Source organism: Coffea arabica, chromosome 6c (assembly GCF_036785885.1).
Source record: "Coffea arabica cultivar ET-39 chromosome 6c, Coffea Arabica ET-39 HiFi, whole genome shotgun sequence".
In the NCBI taxonomy this organism is placed as follows: Eukaryota; Viridiplantae; Streptophyta; class Magnoliopsida; order Gentianales; family Rubiaceae; genus Coffea; species Coffea arabica.
This window is the reverse complement of record NC_092320.1, coordinates 18,090,761-18,105,921: the sequence shown is the minus strand read 5'-3', so window position 1 is coordinate 18,105,921 and position 15,161 is coordinate 18,090,761. Positions and strand designations below refer to the sequence as shown.

The following is a 15,161-nucleotide window of genomic DNA, read 5'->3' as shown; positions in this document are numbered from 1 at the left end:
TCTTGCCGTCTCGAATTTCACAATCCATATATCAATGTCACATGACCGTTAAAAGACTGTTTGACTTACTCCTTTGAAAACTGACAACCAAACGCTTCGAATTTTGAGTCCGAAAACACAGTATCCAGTCAAAATGATTCCCTGATTCTCCTATAAATATTCAACATTGAGATTGGTATATAACAGCACTTGTTTGTGTCAGTCTAGCTGCCTTGTTTCAATGACTCTTCTTCTTCTTCCTTCTACAACTTGATTGCTTACCAGATTTTTGGCTGTGGGGCTGTACTTGTGCCTCGTGGGGTACCTATAACTTAAACCAAGATACACAAAAGTTCACAGGCTGTTACACATTCTCATCATGGCTATTAAGCAGAAATTCATACATTTTTTCTTCACGTTGTTGTTTCTTTCATCCCATCTTCTTCTGGTCACCTGTAAGAATGCTGATGATTCTGAAGTTGGTATGATCTCCTTCTTCTTTCTAGTCTCTTTCTTCTTTGTAGTCATAGGCTCATAGATTGCAACAGTTTTTTGGGAACGGTTGTATATCTGTGCTTTATAATAATATGGCATTGCATTTTGATGTTTTTTACTCTGCTCTGCCTGTAAATTAATTCCAATTTGTTTTCGTGGTTGAAGATATGTTTGAGGCCTTGACGTTTCTGAGACCCAAATCTTTCAGCTGCTGGTTTCGTATTCTATTGCTTTTGTCAAGTTCTTATTACTCTTTTGAAATCTGATTGCACTTTCTATCTAATAATTTTGTCAAGGATGCATCAGATTTTGGTAGCTCGAAGTACGTAGGATTACAACACTTCTTAGACCCCTTTGGGATGAATTAAATACACCTAGTGATTTTTAACTCTCTGCAACATGTGATCAAATCAAAATAATGGCCGGATTCTCAACAAGTTAGTACATTTAAGACAGAAATATAACAAGGGATTTTGTCAGAACATGCTAGATGTTTCAAAATTAATTCTAACGCCCTCCCTTGGCCCTTCCCTAGAGAAGTTTCTCCACAATGCATAACCTGACAAATTCAAGGGGTCAAACTTTGATGAATCCTTGCATTAAGATGGCTAACGGATTCTGCTGAAGTCGGTGGAAATGCTCAATTGCTCGTAATTGGAATTTCTTGTTGAGTACCTGAATTAACTTTGTCCCATGAAAACTTTAAAGTTTTACAGGATGAATCACTTGCATAAGGTAGTGCCGAATTGTCTACACTCAAGCAAGCTCTGCATGGATCGGAATCGTATCTGTAACATTGATTGGTAAATGTGGACACACAAAATAATAACTTGTAGTAGCAGCTTGATGACAAAATTACAGTTCATATGGCAAGAATGGACAAGGTAATTATCTGGATAGTGACACTTCTCTGAGTGCTGAGAACTTGGATGGACTAGGTTCCTCTCCTGTTGTCTCTTTTAACCTGTGTAATTTTTTTTATTGAAACTTGTGCTGCACAAATGAGTTTGTCTAGATCCAAGATAATACTAAGCATTTCCCCTCCCTGGTTCTTTGGTCGACCTCGTGGTTTTCTCAAATAGAATCTAAGGAGGTTGTCGATTAGTTTATACTGGAAAAGATTACAAGAAAAGCACCCTCAGCTAATTAATAAGAATCTCTTCAACATCTGTCTCATTCACACTTCTCTCTTTTGAGACATTCTTTGTTATTCTACGCTTAGTTTATAGCAATTTGAGGACAAGGCTTTTCCAGTTTGCAGCAGTTAGTTCTGTTTCTTGATCTTCCTTATATTATAGCAAGTCTAAATGAGAATCCTATATTATTCTCTTTACAAAGCTTTGATTCAAAGGTAACATTCGCATCTGTCTGTTCAAACATTTATTTAAGTCTACTCCAAAAATTTAATGGAATCCCACTGATACTTGGCAACAAAGAAAATCCATTATTCCCTCAATCTGCATTGTCTTGATGAATGATTTGTATTATTTATTGCAGTTAATTAATTTTGTTTATCAGTCTAAATATGGTAATAACAGAAACATGCAACTCCCTACGGAATGTGATATAATTCCGACCTTTTCTTCGGAAGATCAATCCCGTGATTCCAGACCTTCTGACTGTTTTGAACTGTAATGGCATTTACATCTTGTGAAAAACAGAGGACGAGAGTCCATTCACCTATGAGGAGGGAACTGGGAAAGGACCAAAGAACTGGGGCCACATTGATCCACAGTGGCAAGTTTGCGACAATGGGAAATTGCAGTCTCCAATTGATCTTCTTGACGAGAGGGTGCAGATCTTCCCTGGTTTAGGGAAACTGAAGCGAGGCTATAAACCAGCTGCTGCTGTACTGAAAAATAGGGGACATGATATTTCAGTAAGCCATTATGGTTCATTCAACTCTTAGTACTTCAATGATTTTTTCTTAATTTCTTCGCCTTACCTTATGAGCTTCAATTGATTTTTCAAAGTTCTTGTGCTGCATCATCACTGTTTTTGGTGTTTTTTCCAGGTGGAATGGAGAGGTGATGCAGGAAAAATAGTTGCAAACGGTACAGACTACAAAGTGCTGCAATGTCACTGGCATTCACCTTCTGAACACACCTTGAATGGGACAAGGTTGGCATAAAGAAAAATTACTAGCCTTCGATTGATCAATATGTTTTCCATACATGTCTAGCTTCTCTAGTTATATATATATATATATATATATATATATATATGCGTCTTTTGTTACATTTAAGTTCATGAACCCCAATTTCTTTCTTGGCAGGCACAATCTGGAGCTGCATATTGTTCACAGAAGCTCCAGTGGAGGCATAGCTGTGGTTGGAATTCTATATGAAATTGGCCGCCCTGATTCTTTCCTCGCGAAGGTAATTTCAAGTTTTTCCCTAATTCACTATGTCTGTTTCGTATGCTTTTTCTTTAACAATATATCACAGAAATCAATATGTTTTTAACACCATAATTATGGCTTTTCCAGCTTGATATTTTTTTGGGAGCAAAAATTTTCCAAAGCATGAGCATTTCGTAATGTTGAATAAAATAAAGTGTTGCCTATCTTGTACAAATTTGATTTAATTTAGTAGACTAGCTCTCTCCTCTTCTTTTTTCCTCCCTTTATAAACAAATTATTCCAGGATTTTTTCAAACATGCTTGCAACCAAATTGTCAAATGGACACCTTAAGTTGACCAAAATTGAATATGCATGTAAAGCTTTTAGTTCGTTAGCTCTTTGCAACTCAAGTATAATTTGTATAATCACCAAAGCTGTGCCCTTGTGCTCCTAGGAGATATGTTGAATAGTATTTGGTGGATAAACAATCTTGTTGCCTGTAAGCTTCCCTATGTGGCTCTTTACGCACCCCACAGGCTCCAGAGCTTCATACACCTGTTTCAAGAATTATCTGCAGAATGCTAGTTTAATTCATCTTGATCCATTTTCAATCATTAGAAAGGCTGCATTTTAACAGTCTCACTTTTCCTTTTCTTGACTAGTTGTTGCACCATATCAAGAGAGCAGATGAAGGAGATGTCATTGATTTGGGGGTTGTTAGCCCAGGAGACATCAAGTTTGGAAGTAGAAAATACTATAGATACATTGGTTCTCTTACAGTTCCACCATGTACAGAGGGTGTTCTTTGGACAATAGTGAAGAAGGTTCAAAAGACTCAGAAATCACCCTTCTTCCTTTCCTCATATGTATCTTACTTTTACATAAAGTGAATTCTTGCACGCACTAATCAACAAGTTTTGGATTGGTAGGTAAGGACAGTCTCAAGGGAGCAAATCAGAGCAATCAGAGATGTTGTGCATGATGTAAGGCCCTTTCACTTTGCAGTTTCAGTATCCATTTCAGCTAGCATGGTTGAGTGACAAAATAATCATGCATCCACGTAAATTTTTATGTTTTAGTTCTTTCTAACATTCTGTTTCGTTTCTTGATTTATGAGTGGCACTTATCAAGTGCTCTCTGAAGTCTGCATCTTTGTAGCATGCAGGATATTTTTAACAGAAGAAAACTTGGATTATGCATTTCTTTCTATTGAATTAGCTATTTTTCTTGAGAAACATATGTTTTCTATGAAAGGACCAAAACAACAGCCATAAACAAAAACAGAAATTCATTCACTGAGTTGACTACATTAAGCCATTCAGGCATATTCTATTCCCTGGAGTTCAGTATCTTGATCCAACTTTGTTGGCAATACAAGGGGACATATAGCAAGATCTTTTCTTTATGAATCTCTTATGGATGATGCTTACTGTGTTGTTTTCGCCTCAGGGATTTGAAGCAAATGCAAGGCCTCTGCAACAGGAAAATGGAAGACCAGTGTATTTGTACAGACCCATAGCTTAATACAAATTTGTATCACGTTTGTCTAATTAAGGCACTGGCATTATGTTAATTTAGGACAGCACAAGACAACCTTGCCATCAACATTTCAGAAACTACATGATGGTAAGGGGTGTTGTCCTCTTCACAAATATGTAATCTAGTACAAGGACTTTTATCTTCTTCTGCAATCTCTTCTTATGTGATGGTAGTATTATTAAGAGTGCCCCCAAACTCATGCTTCATACTAGTTGGAGAGCGAGGTTGCCCGGGCAGAGATGTTGATTGCATGTACATGTGCATATACATATACATATAGGTATGTATCTATGTATCTATATATATATATATATATATACATGTACTCATGGATTAAACTATTAGTAAACCCTCGAATTCAAACAAGTAAAAAGACTAATATCATCTGTAACTAGCACTTGCAGGCTACCTGTTGAATAAAACTATCCATGCAACTAATATCAATCAGTAGCCTAATTGTACTCACAAGTTCAGCTGAACAACGAACGAATCAAATTCGAAACAATTAAAGGGAAAACAGAGAGCAAAAGCAAAAGATCAACACAACAGAGTAAAGTATGAAACGAATGACAAAAAAAAAGGCCTAAGATTGACCACCTCTTGATTAGCTTTACTATATAACAAAAAGACAAGCTTTTGAATCAGCTATACAGAAATTACATGCAACCCAATATTGGCTGATCGAAAAACGAAATCAGTAGCCAAAATGGCATCCACCAACCAAAAACTATAAGCCATTGGGAAGGAGCTGAATGGCTTCCCAAAGAATAATATAACTTTACATTTCATAACATCAAATGTAATAGCAACAGCAACAATAAACAAGAATTCAGCTGACCAATGTCCAGTTTTTGTTTGAAATCAACTGCTGAGAATGCACTTCGAAAACCTCTCTACTAACTATAAATGGCTGCATGCATAACTCCAATGTTGCTTAAATCAGCAGAATTGCAGACACATACAACAGCACACTGCAACAATTTGAACGACCGATTCTGGTAGTGAAATGCAAAAAGACTACACAGCCAATTGAACTAATGTAGTTGCTATTTTAGTTAAAAGGGCATTAAAGGAACCCTGGGGCCTCATCGTCAAAACACACCACAAAATCAGGACATATTACGATCAGACCAGAAAATAAGAAACCGTTATTCCTCCAATTGTGAAAGAGGCACCCCCTATTGCACAGTAACATCCTAGCAAAAATCATCAAAAAACCCACTTATTCATGGTTCCCACTGGAGCTACAAACGAGTCAAGTCGAGTCGAATTTTAATCTAATCAAACCGAGTCTTGAGTTAGTTTTATCAAGTTCGAAGTCAAAGTCGAGCTCGAGCTCGATGAGCTGCCAATTTAAAGCGCGAATGCCAATCCTTAAAATATAGCTGATAAATAAAATAATATTTTTTCTTAATAAATAATAAAATTTTAGGAATATATATGTAAATTTATTATTAAAATAAATAAATATACATACATACATATATATAGTCGAGCTCACGAGCTAACGAGTTTAATATTTTTCAAGTCGAGTTCGATTTGGTCAGCTCGGGCTCGACTCGAGCTCGATATTGATTGAACTCGAGTCAAGCTTGACTCGAACGGCACGCGAGCGGTTCGATTCGTTTGCAACTCCAATGCCGACAGGGTACCCCTCTTTTTTTAGTAGGGACATGGTCCATTTCACTCTATTTTTTTTTAAAGTAAAATTTTCCTATAATGATAATGTATAAAGGAGTATGTCATGATATCTCAAATTGAATAATGGTAGTATATATTGTCCGTGTCAGTGTTGTTAGATTCGTATTAGATTGGCCGGTCCGACTGGTCTAATCGATTTTTTTTCGAGTTGATTAGCAGTGCAAGATCATTGGTTAGTAGCACAAAATCGCTTTGATAAAAAATCAGTTAAAAATGTCAAATATCAGGCAAACTAGTGACACAGTTAAATAACCACCAGCCAGCCATTAAGGCTTGGTGTGAATCCTTGCCTCCCACCAATTGTCAAATTTAAAGTGGCTTGGCTTCAAAAAATTCGGGCGGGTACGTACTGCACCCGTCTGGTCCGATAGTGGTCCAGTCCCCTCTGAGTTATCCCTAGGCTTCCTTAGGTTTGCCTCCTCCTCCTTAGTGTAAGATAGATTAAATTATACAACAATTGTTGTCTCTGAAACAAAAAAAAAGTGACACAGTTAAACTGCTTGACCGGATTCTCAAACTTTTCTTTTTTGTTTTTTCCAAATATAATTTGAGTTACCTAAATTATAAAACTTTCATTGTCTAAAACTTATTATCCAACAATTGTCGTTTCCAAATATGTCTAAAACTTATAGAAATATAAAATAATTATAACACCATGCTAATGTCAGTGGACTTTTTGAAACGGTCCAATCAATCTGACCAATTGACCTCTAATCCAATAATTTAATCGAGTGCTAGTTGCTCCAAATTTAACAACATTGGTCCGTGTAGGAAATACGAATCTTCTTTTAGTTATTCGACTTCAACTCACAAATATAATCATTTAATAATCAAAACCGGGTTAACCGATCAGAATTAATAATTAGCTCATTTGCATTTTCGCATCACGAAGTTTCGATGCTATTTGATGTTGATAAAAACTTTCCTTTACATGGACATTCTTCCACAAAGAAGGTAGGGAAAAATGAATTAATCGGAGGATGTGACAAGTCAAAGACGGTTTGACTTGCATTCTGGACAAAATGACCAATAACATCATACAATCCAAAATTGTCCATTGATTCACCGATAAGTATGCCAGATTATTATGATCACTCTTCTAGTACTAGACAACTATTGTATTTAATCAATCCTGCTGTCTTGTTTCAAATACTCCATTCTTCTTCTTCTTCCTTATGAAACCTTGATTGATCACAGATTTTGGCAGTGGGGTTGTGGGAATAACCGAAATAACACCACTAACGTATCATCCCGCAATCACTCATAAAGGCCAAAAGGCAGAATTTCGTATCATTTCTCTTCATTTCATTCCTTTTTCTTCTGGTCACCTGCGAGAATGCTAATCCTTCTGAAGTTGGTATGATGTCTTCCTCCTTCATAGTTTTTCATTTGCTTTTCCTTTCCTAGATTAACCTTTTAGATATACATGCATGCAGATTTTATATATGTTATGAGCTTTAAAAGCATGCAAGTTAATTTCTGGTATCTTTTCCTGTAATTTCTATCGCAACTTATTTCTTGGTTGAAGATGCTGTTGAGGTGTTGGGATTAACTTTTAAGCTTCCGTTTTGTGATCAACTCATTTTCTTGAAATCTGACGCCATATCTTTGTTAGTTTTGTTAAGCATCCATCAAATTTTGTTAGTGGTGGGTGGAATTTGCCCATTAGCTTAAATCCCCAAAGCACAGATGAATTAAGCATGCCAATGTGTGCCCGTTCATTCTCAGCAATCGGTAATCTAACCAAACCAATAGTTACAACACTCTTGGCGCATTTAAGACAGATACAAAACAAGCGATTTGATGAAATTTTAACTGTGCATTCGAGATTACAATCAGTTGATTGTGTTTTATCTTTGCCCTCTCATGTGCTAAACCATGTTTCATGAGATCCCTCAGTTATCTTTATAAGATTTTATTCTATGACATTCAACAATGTAAAATAAATAAATAAATAAATAAAATAAATCAGCTATTCTCTCCTCAAACCATTCATTGCTGGATTTTGGACCGCTTAGATTGGATAGAGTTTGTTACGCTTATTTTAGGAATTGCGCAGGATTCCGAGTTTAGGTTAGGTCCGTTTAGTTTCTTGCTATAACTATCAAAATGTTAATGCAACCGGTAAGGGTACATGCCAAATGCCCACCATTACAATGGTGTTCCCCCGGTATAACCTCCCCCGATTTTTACTAGTTCATCCGATTCTTGACCGAATTTGACTAGCTCAATTCAATTTTTGAGTTAATCATTATACCTAATCAAAGGCATGGCTGATTCATGATTCGATCGGTCCAATCGGCTAGTCTAGGCCAATTTTTAAAACCTTATTGGTAATGAAAACTGATAAATAGTTAAAGATTGAGTAGAGTAATGTGAAGCCCATCCTAATTGATTTATATAGATTTATATAAGAGTAAGACATATGGGTTCACTGGAATCTTTTCAGCACATTTACGGTTTTAAATTTTCATTCAAGTAAAATAGAAACTACTAGACTTCATAAATTAAAGATCTAGAGTTCAAATTCCCCTCGTCCCTCTTCTCGCTTCTTAAATTCCATCCTTCCCCTATTAGGGAAAAAATTGTAAAATGAACACTATTTTGGGACAAGAAATAGCATATTGAATCCAAGTATTAAACCAACTATCTCTAGAGTAATTAGCAACGAGGGAGAGGTTTAAGGCTCTCCTTGGGTGTAGGTCAATGAATCAAATCTCTTGACATGCATTTTTCTCCAGGATTTTCTGGAAAAATTCACCAACGGGTGCATCTGTCTAATCCAGTGACAATTCAGTCCCCTTCAGATTTTCCATTGACCCCTTTGAGTTCATCCCTTACCCTTAGTGTAGAGTAAAAGTAGGAGTAGGTGTAGAATCTATCGTGTTGGGGAAAAAAAAATCCAAGTATTAAGAAACAATATTGGTCGATCTATCAAAATTAACAAATAAAACTCCCCCCCCCCCAAAAAAAAAGCCCTACCTTTTTTCCTTTTTTGGATATAAGTAGGAATAAGGGAGGCTTACTGCATTTTAGTAATAGTGTACTACTCTCTCCGTCCCGTTTTGTTAGTCTTGATTTTTTCTTCACACAGATTAAGAAAGTATAATTAATTTGGTTGGAAACATAAATTTAGATTAATAATTTCCTAAAATACCCTTATGCTAATCACGAAAAGTGCCAATTAATATCAGTTACAGCTAATGGGTTAGTATTGGAAAAACCCAACGTATTCAATGTAGTGGGTTAGTATTTAATAACAATGTATTAATAACAAGATATTTAATAAGGGTATTTTAGACAATTTGAAAGATTACTACATTTCTTAATGGGAAAGTGGACTACAATTTGGGACAGACGAAAAAGGAAAACAAGACTATCAAAGTGGGACGGAGGGAGTAGTTGTTTGGCAAGGTAGCGGGTTAAAGTTGGCTGATATCACTTTTCGTTTTGGGCACTGAAAAAATGAAAAGGTGGAAATTGTTTTAACTTCCGCTCCCTATACATAGCTTGATAGGTTGAATTCTTGCAATGTTCTTGGCACTTGCAGAAAGGAGTAATACTACTGTTTTGAGGACTCACGGTCTTGCGATCTGTGTCTGAAGGTGCTTGTAAACGAAGCACAATCTTCAGGCGTGCACAACAAAGCAACACAAACTGCAGACTCAACAAGAAGTCCAAATCTGCAGGCGTAACAGCGTTGGCCTAAATCCACAATTTTCAATGGAAAAACCAATAGCCGCACGATGGAAGTGTACGAGAGGAAAACATTAAACCTATCCGCAAAGTTCCTATCATGGGTTTTGTGCTTTATGAGTGTAATACAAAAGGGTTAATTTCAGATACCTCCGAAGTTTCTCATAATATCACTCATCTTCTCAGAAATCTCTAAAATCTCACTTACTTCCCTTAAATTGATATTTCTTGTAACATTTTAACTCCTTTGAAGGAAATACAAGAAAGATAAATTTTTTAATCCAATACTACTCTTATGTTATCTTACCTATGCAATTTATAACAATAATAAAAAATAAAATAAGATTAAATTTTTATAAGATATAACTATTTATTTTAGTTATATCGGAATAAAAGCAAAATTTACAAATATAAAGAGATTATTTTAATTTTCAATACAACTTAAACTACACAATAAATTAAAATATATATTCCTAAAAAATTCTTGACTTCCTTAATTTCCCCACCCACCCCACCTCCCCTCCCCCACAACAGAAAAAAAAATTCCCAAAAAAAAAAAAAAATTAATGATGGCTCAGCGACCATAGGAGCACTTTCAGAAAATTACAAAAAAGTTATACAGAACAAACTACATCCGGCGAAACATAACATCCCCACAATTACAAAAAGCTATACTACGTAACCCAAACTTCAAAGCATAGAATTCCCACAAATTAGTTGCAAGAGAGTTTAATAACCAGGTAGTAAACTACATCCGGCCGGATTATCCAACAAAAAAACCAAAAAAAAAAACTACATCCGGCGAGACTGAGGACTTAGTCTCGCGGAAATCCTTTGCACATCTCTATGCAATCAGAAAAGGCAACACAGTCAACATGAACGACTCATAAGTGAAAGTTGCTGAGCCAGAGTACGAAGTATCCTTCTCCTTGAATTTCTCCGTCAGTCCCTGCGCACGGTAAAATCATCTCAACTCACATGATATACGAATGTTAATACTAATTTCGACGTATTCCTTAATCGGTTAACAGTTAATAAGGTAAGCAATCAGCATGTGGCAAATGAAGAGGCAAAACTAGAGAGGGAATAGATGTTGTATGGAGCTGACATACCTTCACGGTGAGGCAGCACCTGACCAAGCAGAAAAATATAAAAAGCAAAAACATTAGAAGACATGATAATAGAACATATAAATTGTAGTATAAAAAAAGAAAATATGGAGCACATAAAAAATGTGAACATACTCGATGAAATTGTCGTATTCAATGGCATTGCTCTTTCCGCCAGTTTTATCAAACTTAGACACCAGCAATTCCAAAACCACAGGTGATACTGCAAATCCCAGGCTAAGTAAGGCCTCTCTCAATTCTGAGGAATCAATCTTGCCACTCCTGTCCCTATCAAACCTTTCAAATATTGCCTGCACAAGCAACAAATAGACCGATCTCTATCAGATATCATGCAGAGGAAGATACATTCATCACATTAGGTGTGACTATGGAACTAAAAGCACATCAACTCACCCTCCAATTCTGAAGACTGTAGAAAAGTGAGGTGAACTCCTTGGGACCTGTTTTCAAGACAGCAAATCAAACATCAAAACTGCACCATCTTAATAACCAACTTGAATTTGGTCACAAATATTTTGGAAGAACAAGTCATTCTAATCAAAACACGGTAGCAAATTGTCAAAAAAAATCATGACCCAGCTTGACCACTTAGAAGAGTTGAAATAACTTAGTGTACACCATCAGCAGACAAAATTTCAGCTTTCTAGTTTAAACAACCACCCCAAAAAAAAAGGAGAATGCCAGTCATATTTAGTATAACTTGCAAGGTTGCCCTGCAAAGTTCATAAAACTTTAAATTGCCACAGAAAATGTGGCCAACAGAAATTTTAATATCATGAACACTCTTGTTCCTTAGGCAACATCATGACAACATTGGCAAGCAATTTCTTGTCCTCCTCTCACAACCAGAAAACAAGGCAGCAGGAACAAGATGGATTTCTTCAAAAGATTAATACACAGGAAATATATCGCACACAAAGAATCACATATTTTCATATCTGAAACAGAATAGTCATGCACCCACTAGAGAAGAAAGCTTTTTGCTGCCAAGAGCAGGGAACTTAAAAATATTGGGGCTCATGCTTTGCCATTTGTCATCATATTATAACATCTTATTTAGCAAATTTACTCCATCTCAAAAACTTTCCAATCACACATAACCTCTGGTTATTTCCGCCAACACTATGGTAGTCAGGGCTTGAAGCAGGAAAAAACAAATTTGACGTCCCAATAAGAAGAACATCTAACATCATTAAACCCAAAAAGAACTCAACAACAAGAAGAGGAAATAAAATGAAGAACTACCAAAAATGAACAGACCAGCGCATATCTTAAGAATGCAAACTATCAACCTAAGTGACAATATGTATTCTTGGGTGTAAAATTCACTCTAAGAGACTGACCTTCGTTGTTTTCTTGCATTTTCATTCCATTACTGTATCATGTGTTTCTACTTTGTACTGTTCTTTGTCTAGCTTGTAACAAGTATATCAACGGATAGACATGACATCCTTCCACAACATCACAGTTTCCTGACCTTGACAAATGCAACCTCCCACCCTGAAATCTCATGAAATTCTAAAATAACTGCCATTTTTATTTCATGCCCCACGAGTCCGAATGGTCCTTTTCATAAAATAGCCAAAACAATGTACCAGATTTTTTACTCAAGTGTTAAGCAGATAGATATCAAAGAGTTGCCACCACAGTCCATCACTAAGCTTAACCCCTGGGCCAAGAATAACAACTCCATTACGAATTGCAAATAAACCCCATACAACCCAATGCCACGAATACATATTCTACAACCATCAATAATAGCCGCACAACAACAACAAAAAGCAATCAATAAATGCAGATATGACATAAATTAATGATACGCGTAAAAATCACCAAGACCAGGTCCATTGGCCAACTAAACCACTTGCAAAAAGATAAACAAGTTCAATAATAGTCCACAACAAATTTTTTATCCAAACAACCACTCCACTGAGCCTCTAAGGTTTCAAATCCCAGTTTAACCCAAAAAGTCAAACAGCAAATACTTGGAATAGAACAATTCAACAAGACGAGAAAAATCCCATTCTTTTCAGATAATCTCGTGAACGTCACGAACACAGCCCCTTAAACCCCCCCACCCACCCCCAAAAAAATAAACCCCCGGCTTTTCTTTATATGGAGATAAGTCTGTCGTGGTCAATTGCTAGCTAGTTCTTTACGGCTAGACCAAGGCTGGCAACACACATCGGGGCCGGACCGTTGAGTGAACCGGATAGGCTTCAGGTTCACGGTTCACGGTTAAATTAACACCTTCGAGTCAATCAATGACTTGTACCATTAACACTAAAATTTGCACGGCACAAATATACAAATGTGCGTATCGAAATGGATGTAAAAATTACACAAAATAAATTAAAAAATTAACCAAGAAAAGAAATTATACCAATTTTTCGAGCATTGGAATTGGTAAAAAGATACATTAGAAGATGAACAGTCCTCAAACTGAAGCTCTGATTGTACGACGAAAGTGCCTTCTGGAGCTCCTTATCATCAATAAATCCACTCCCATCCTGATCAGCAATTTGGAAGCAAGCAACGATATTGGGATCAGTGCCAGGCGGAAAAGCGGAGGGGACCAAAGCCGCAAAAGGGCTGCCATATGGTGGCGGTGGAGCTGGAGCACCGTAGGGAGCCGAGTGCGGTGGAGCTGGAGCACCGTAGGGAGCGGAGTGCGGTGGCTCTCCTGCTCCGTATGGGGCGGAGGCGGAAGGCTTGTTGTCCTTGGGAGGCTTTGCGGGGTCGGAGGAATAAGGTGGAGCAGATGGGCCGGAGTATGGGGTGGCAACTGGGGCGTACGGAGATTGTCCCGGTGGTGGTGGTGCTCCATAGGGTTGCGCGGACGGTGGTGGTGGTGCTCCGTAGGGTTGGGTGGAAGGCGGTGGTGGAGCGCCGTAGGGCGGTGGTGCACCGTAACCGTAATTATGAGGGTAACCCGACATTTTGGCTAACTTTTTTTGGGAATTTTACTATTTTTCAGTTTCTCGGCGATGCAAGAAAAGCTGAAGGGGGACAGCTGAATTTATACAAAGCGGAGAAGTTGTAAGTTGTAATGCACCGAGAAGGTCAGATAATTTCCCACTTACAGTGGCAATTTCGTAGTAACACTCAACTTCGACTCCCAAAATTTATACATTTTTTGTTTTGTCTTGTACCGAATTTGGATTAAAGACTAAGGTCATGTTTGATAACTGAGGGCTTGTTTGGAAGTGAAGTTTTTGGCCAAGTTTTTTACCTACTAGTTTTTTAACAACTTTTGCTACAGGAACCCTAAAAAACTTATCAAAGTTTTTTACCTACACATTTTAAAATAATACACAAAAAACTTTCCTTTCAATTTTTCTTCTTTTTTCTCCCCCACCCAACCGGCCACAATCTCCACCACCGCTTCCGGCGGCGGTAATGAAATCTCAACACCCCAAGCTAAAAATTGCACCCACGTCCACTTTTTTCTTGCGGGTTTTTTCGCAACTGTACTCAAACAATGCTCAGTCCGACCACCACCACTTCTCCAGCACTCCCTTTCCCAGCCATCTCTGATCAGCCACCGCCAAAACCAACATCACCACCACCAGCACCTCTTCCTCCTCCTCTCCCTCCTCCACCGTCTTCCTCTCATCCACCACATGCACCGACCAAACCCGATTCGGAATCATCCTCATCTTCCTCAAACACCTCCCAAAGCTTCACCCAATGGAGGTTCCCGCTGACTAACTCCCCCATCTCTCACCATTTTATACACCCGTATCAGCAAACTCAAGAAAAGCCGAAGATTTCGGAGCCCACCCCACCAAGAAAAGCGCATGATTCTCTGCCACCGCCGCAACTATCCGCTACCAAGTTGGAAGAAACTTTTCACGTTGCGGAGCTTCGTTTCAGCTCTGGATCGGACGAAGACAAGCTCGGCGCGTTACACTTGCTAGAAAAGTCACTCGTTCCAAACCCACGTGCAGTCGCGGACGGTGGAGATGCGGTGGCATGATATGGGAAGTCGGCGCAGTCGAAGCCGGGGCTTGGGGTTGTGGTGGACGCAATGGCGGATTTGGAGGGTGCAGTAGCAGAAAGGTCGTTGGCAGTATTGGAGTGGGGGAGCTTTTGTAGGGGGTGGGGGAGGGGGGTTGCGGGCAGAGGGAGAGAGAGGGGGAGCTTTTGCAGGGGTGGGGGAGGAGCTTTTGCAGGGGTGGGGGAGGGGGGTTGCGGGCAGAGGGGTGGCGGGCAGAGGGAGAGAGAGGGGGAGCTTTTGCAGGGGTGGGGGAGGGGGTTGCGGGCAGAGGGGAGCGAC

General features: G+C 38.3%; 2 protein-coding genes across 2 annotated transcripts; one reads left to right on the top strand and one right to left on the bottom strand.

Annotated features, from left to right (window-relative positions):
- Positions 1–119: 119 nt before the first annotated feature.
- On the top strand, positions 120–4,507 carry LOC113692505 (alpha carbonic anhydrase 4). The gene is made up of 7 exons (XM_027210921.2): positions 120–461; positions 2,136–2,353; positions 2,489–2,595; positions 2,750–2,852; positions 3,479–3,640; positions 3,746–3,799; positions 4,266–4,507. The coding sequence occupies exons 1-7, from the start codon at positions 359–361 to the stop codon at positions 4,338–4,340; spliced, it is 822 nt and encodes a 273-aa protein (XP_027066722.1). The 5' UTR covers positions 120–358; the 3' UTR covers positions 4,341–4,507.
- A 5,808-nt stretch (positions 4,508–10,315) lies between these two features.
- Positions 10,316–13,921, bottom strand: LOC113694102 (calcium-binding protein CBP). The gene is made up of 5 exons (XM_027212951.2): positions 13,266–13,921; positions 11,276–11,322; positions 10,997–11,172; positions 10,865–10,883; positions 10,316–10,701 (listed from the first exon to the last, which is right to left on the bottom strand). Exons 1-5 carry the CDS (start codon positions 13,819–13,821, stop codon positions 10,597–10,599), a joined length of 903 nt encoding a protein of 300 aa, XP_027068752.1. The 5' UTR covers positions 13,822–13,921; the 3' UTR covers positions 10,316–10,596.
- Positions 13,922–15,161: the final 1,240 nt, after the last annotated feature.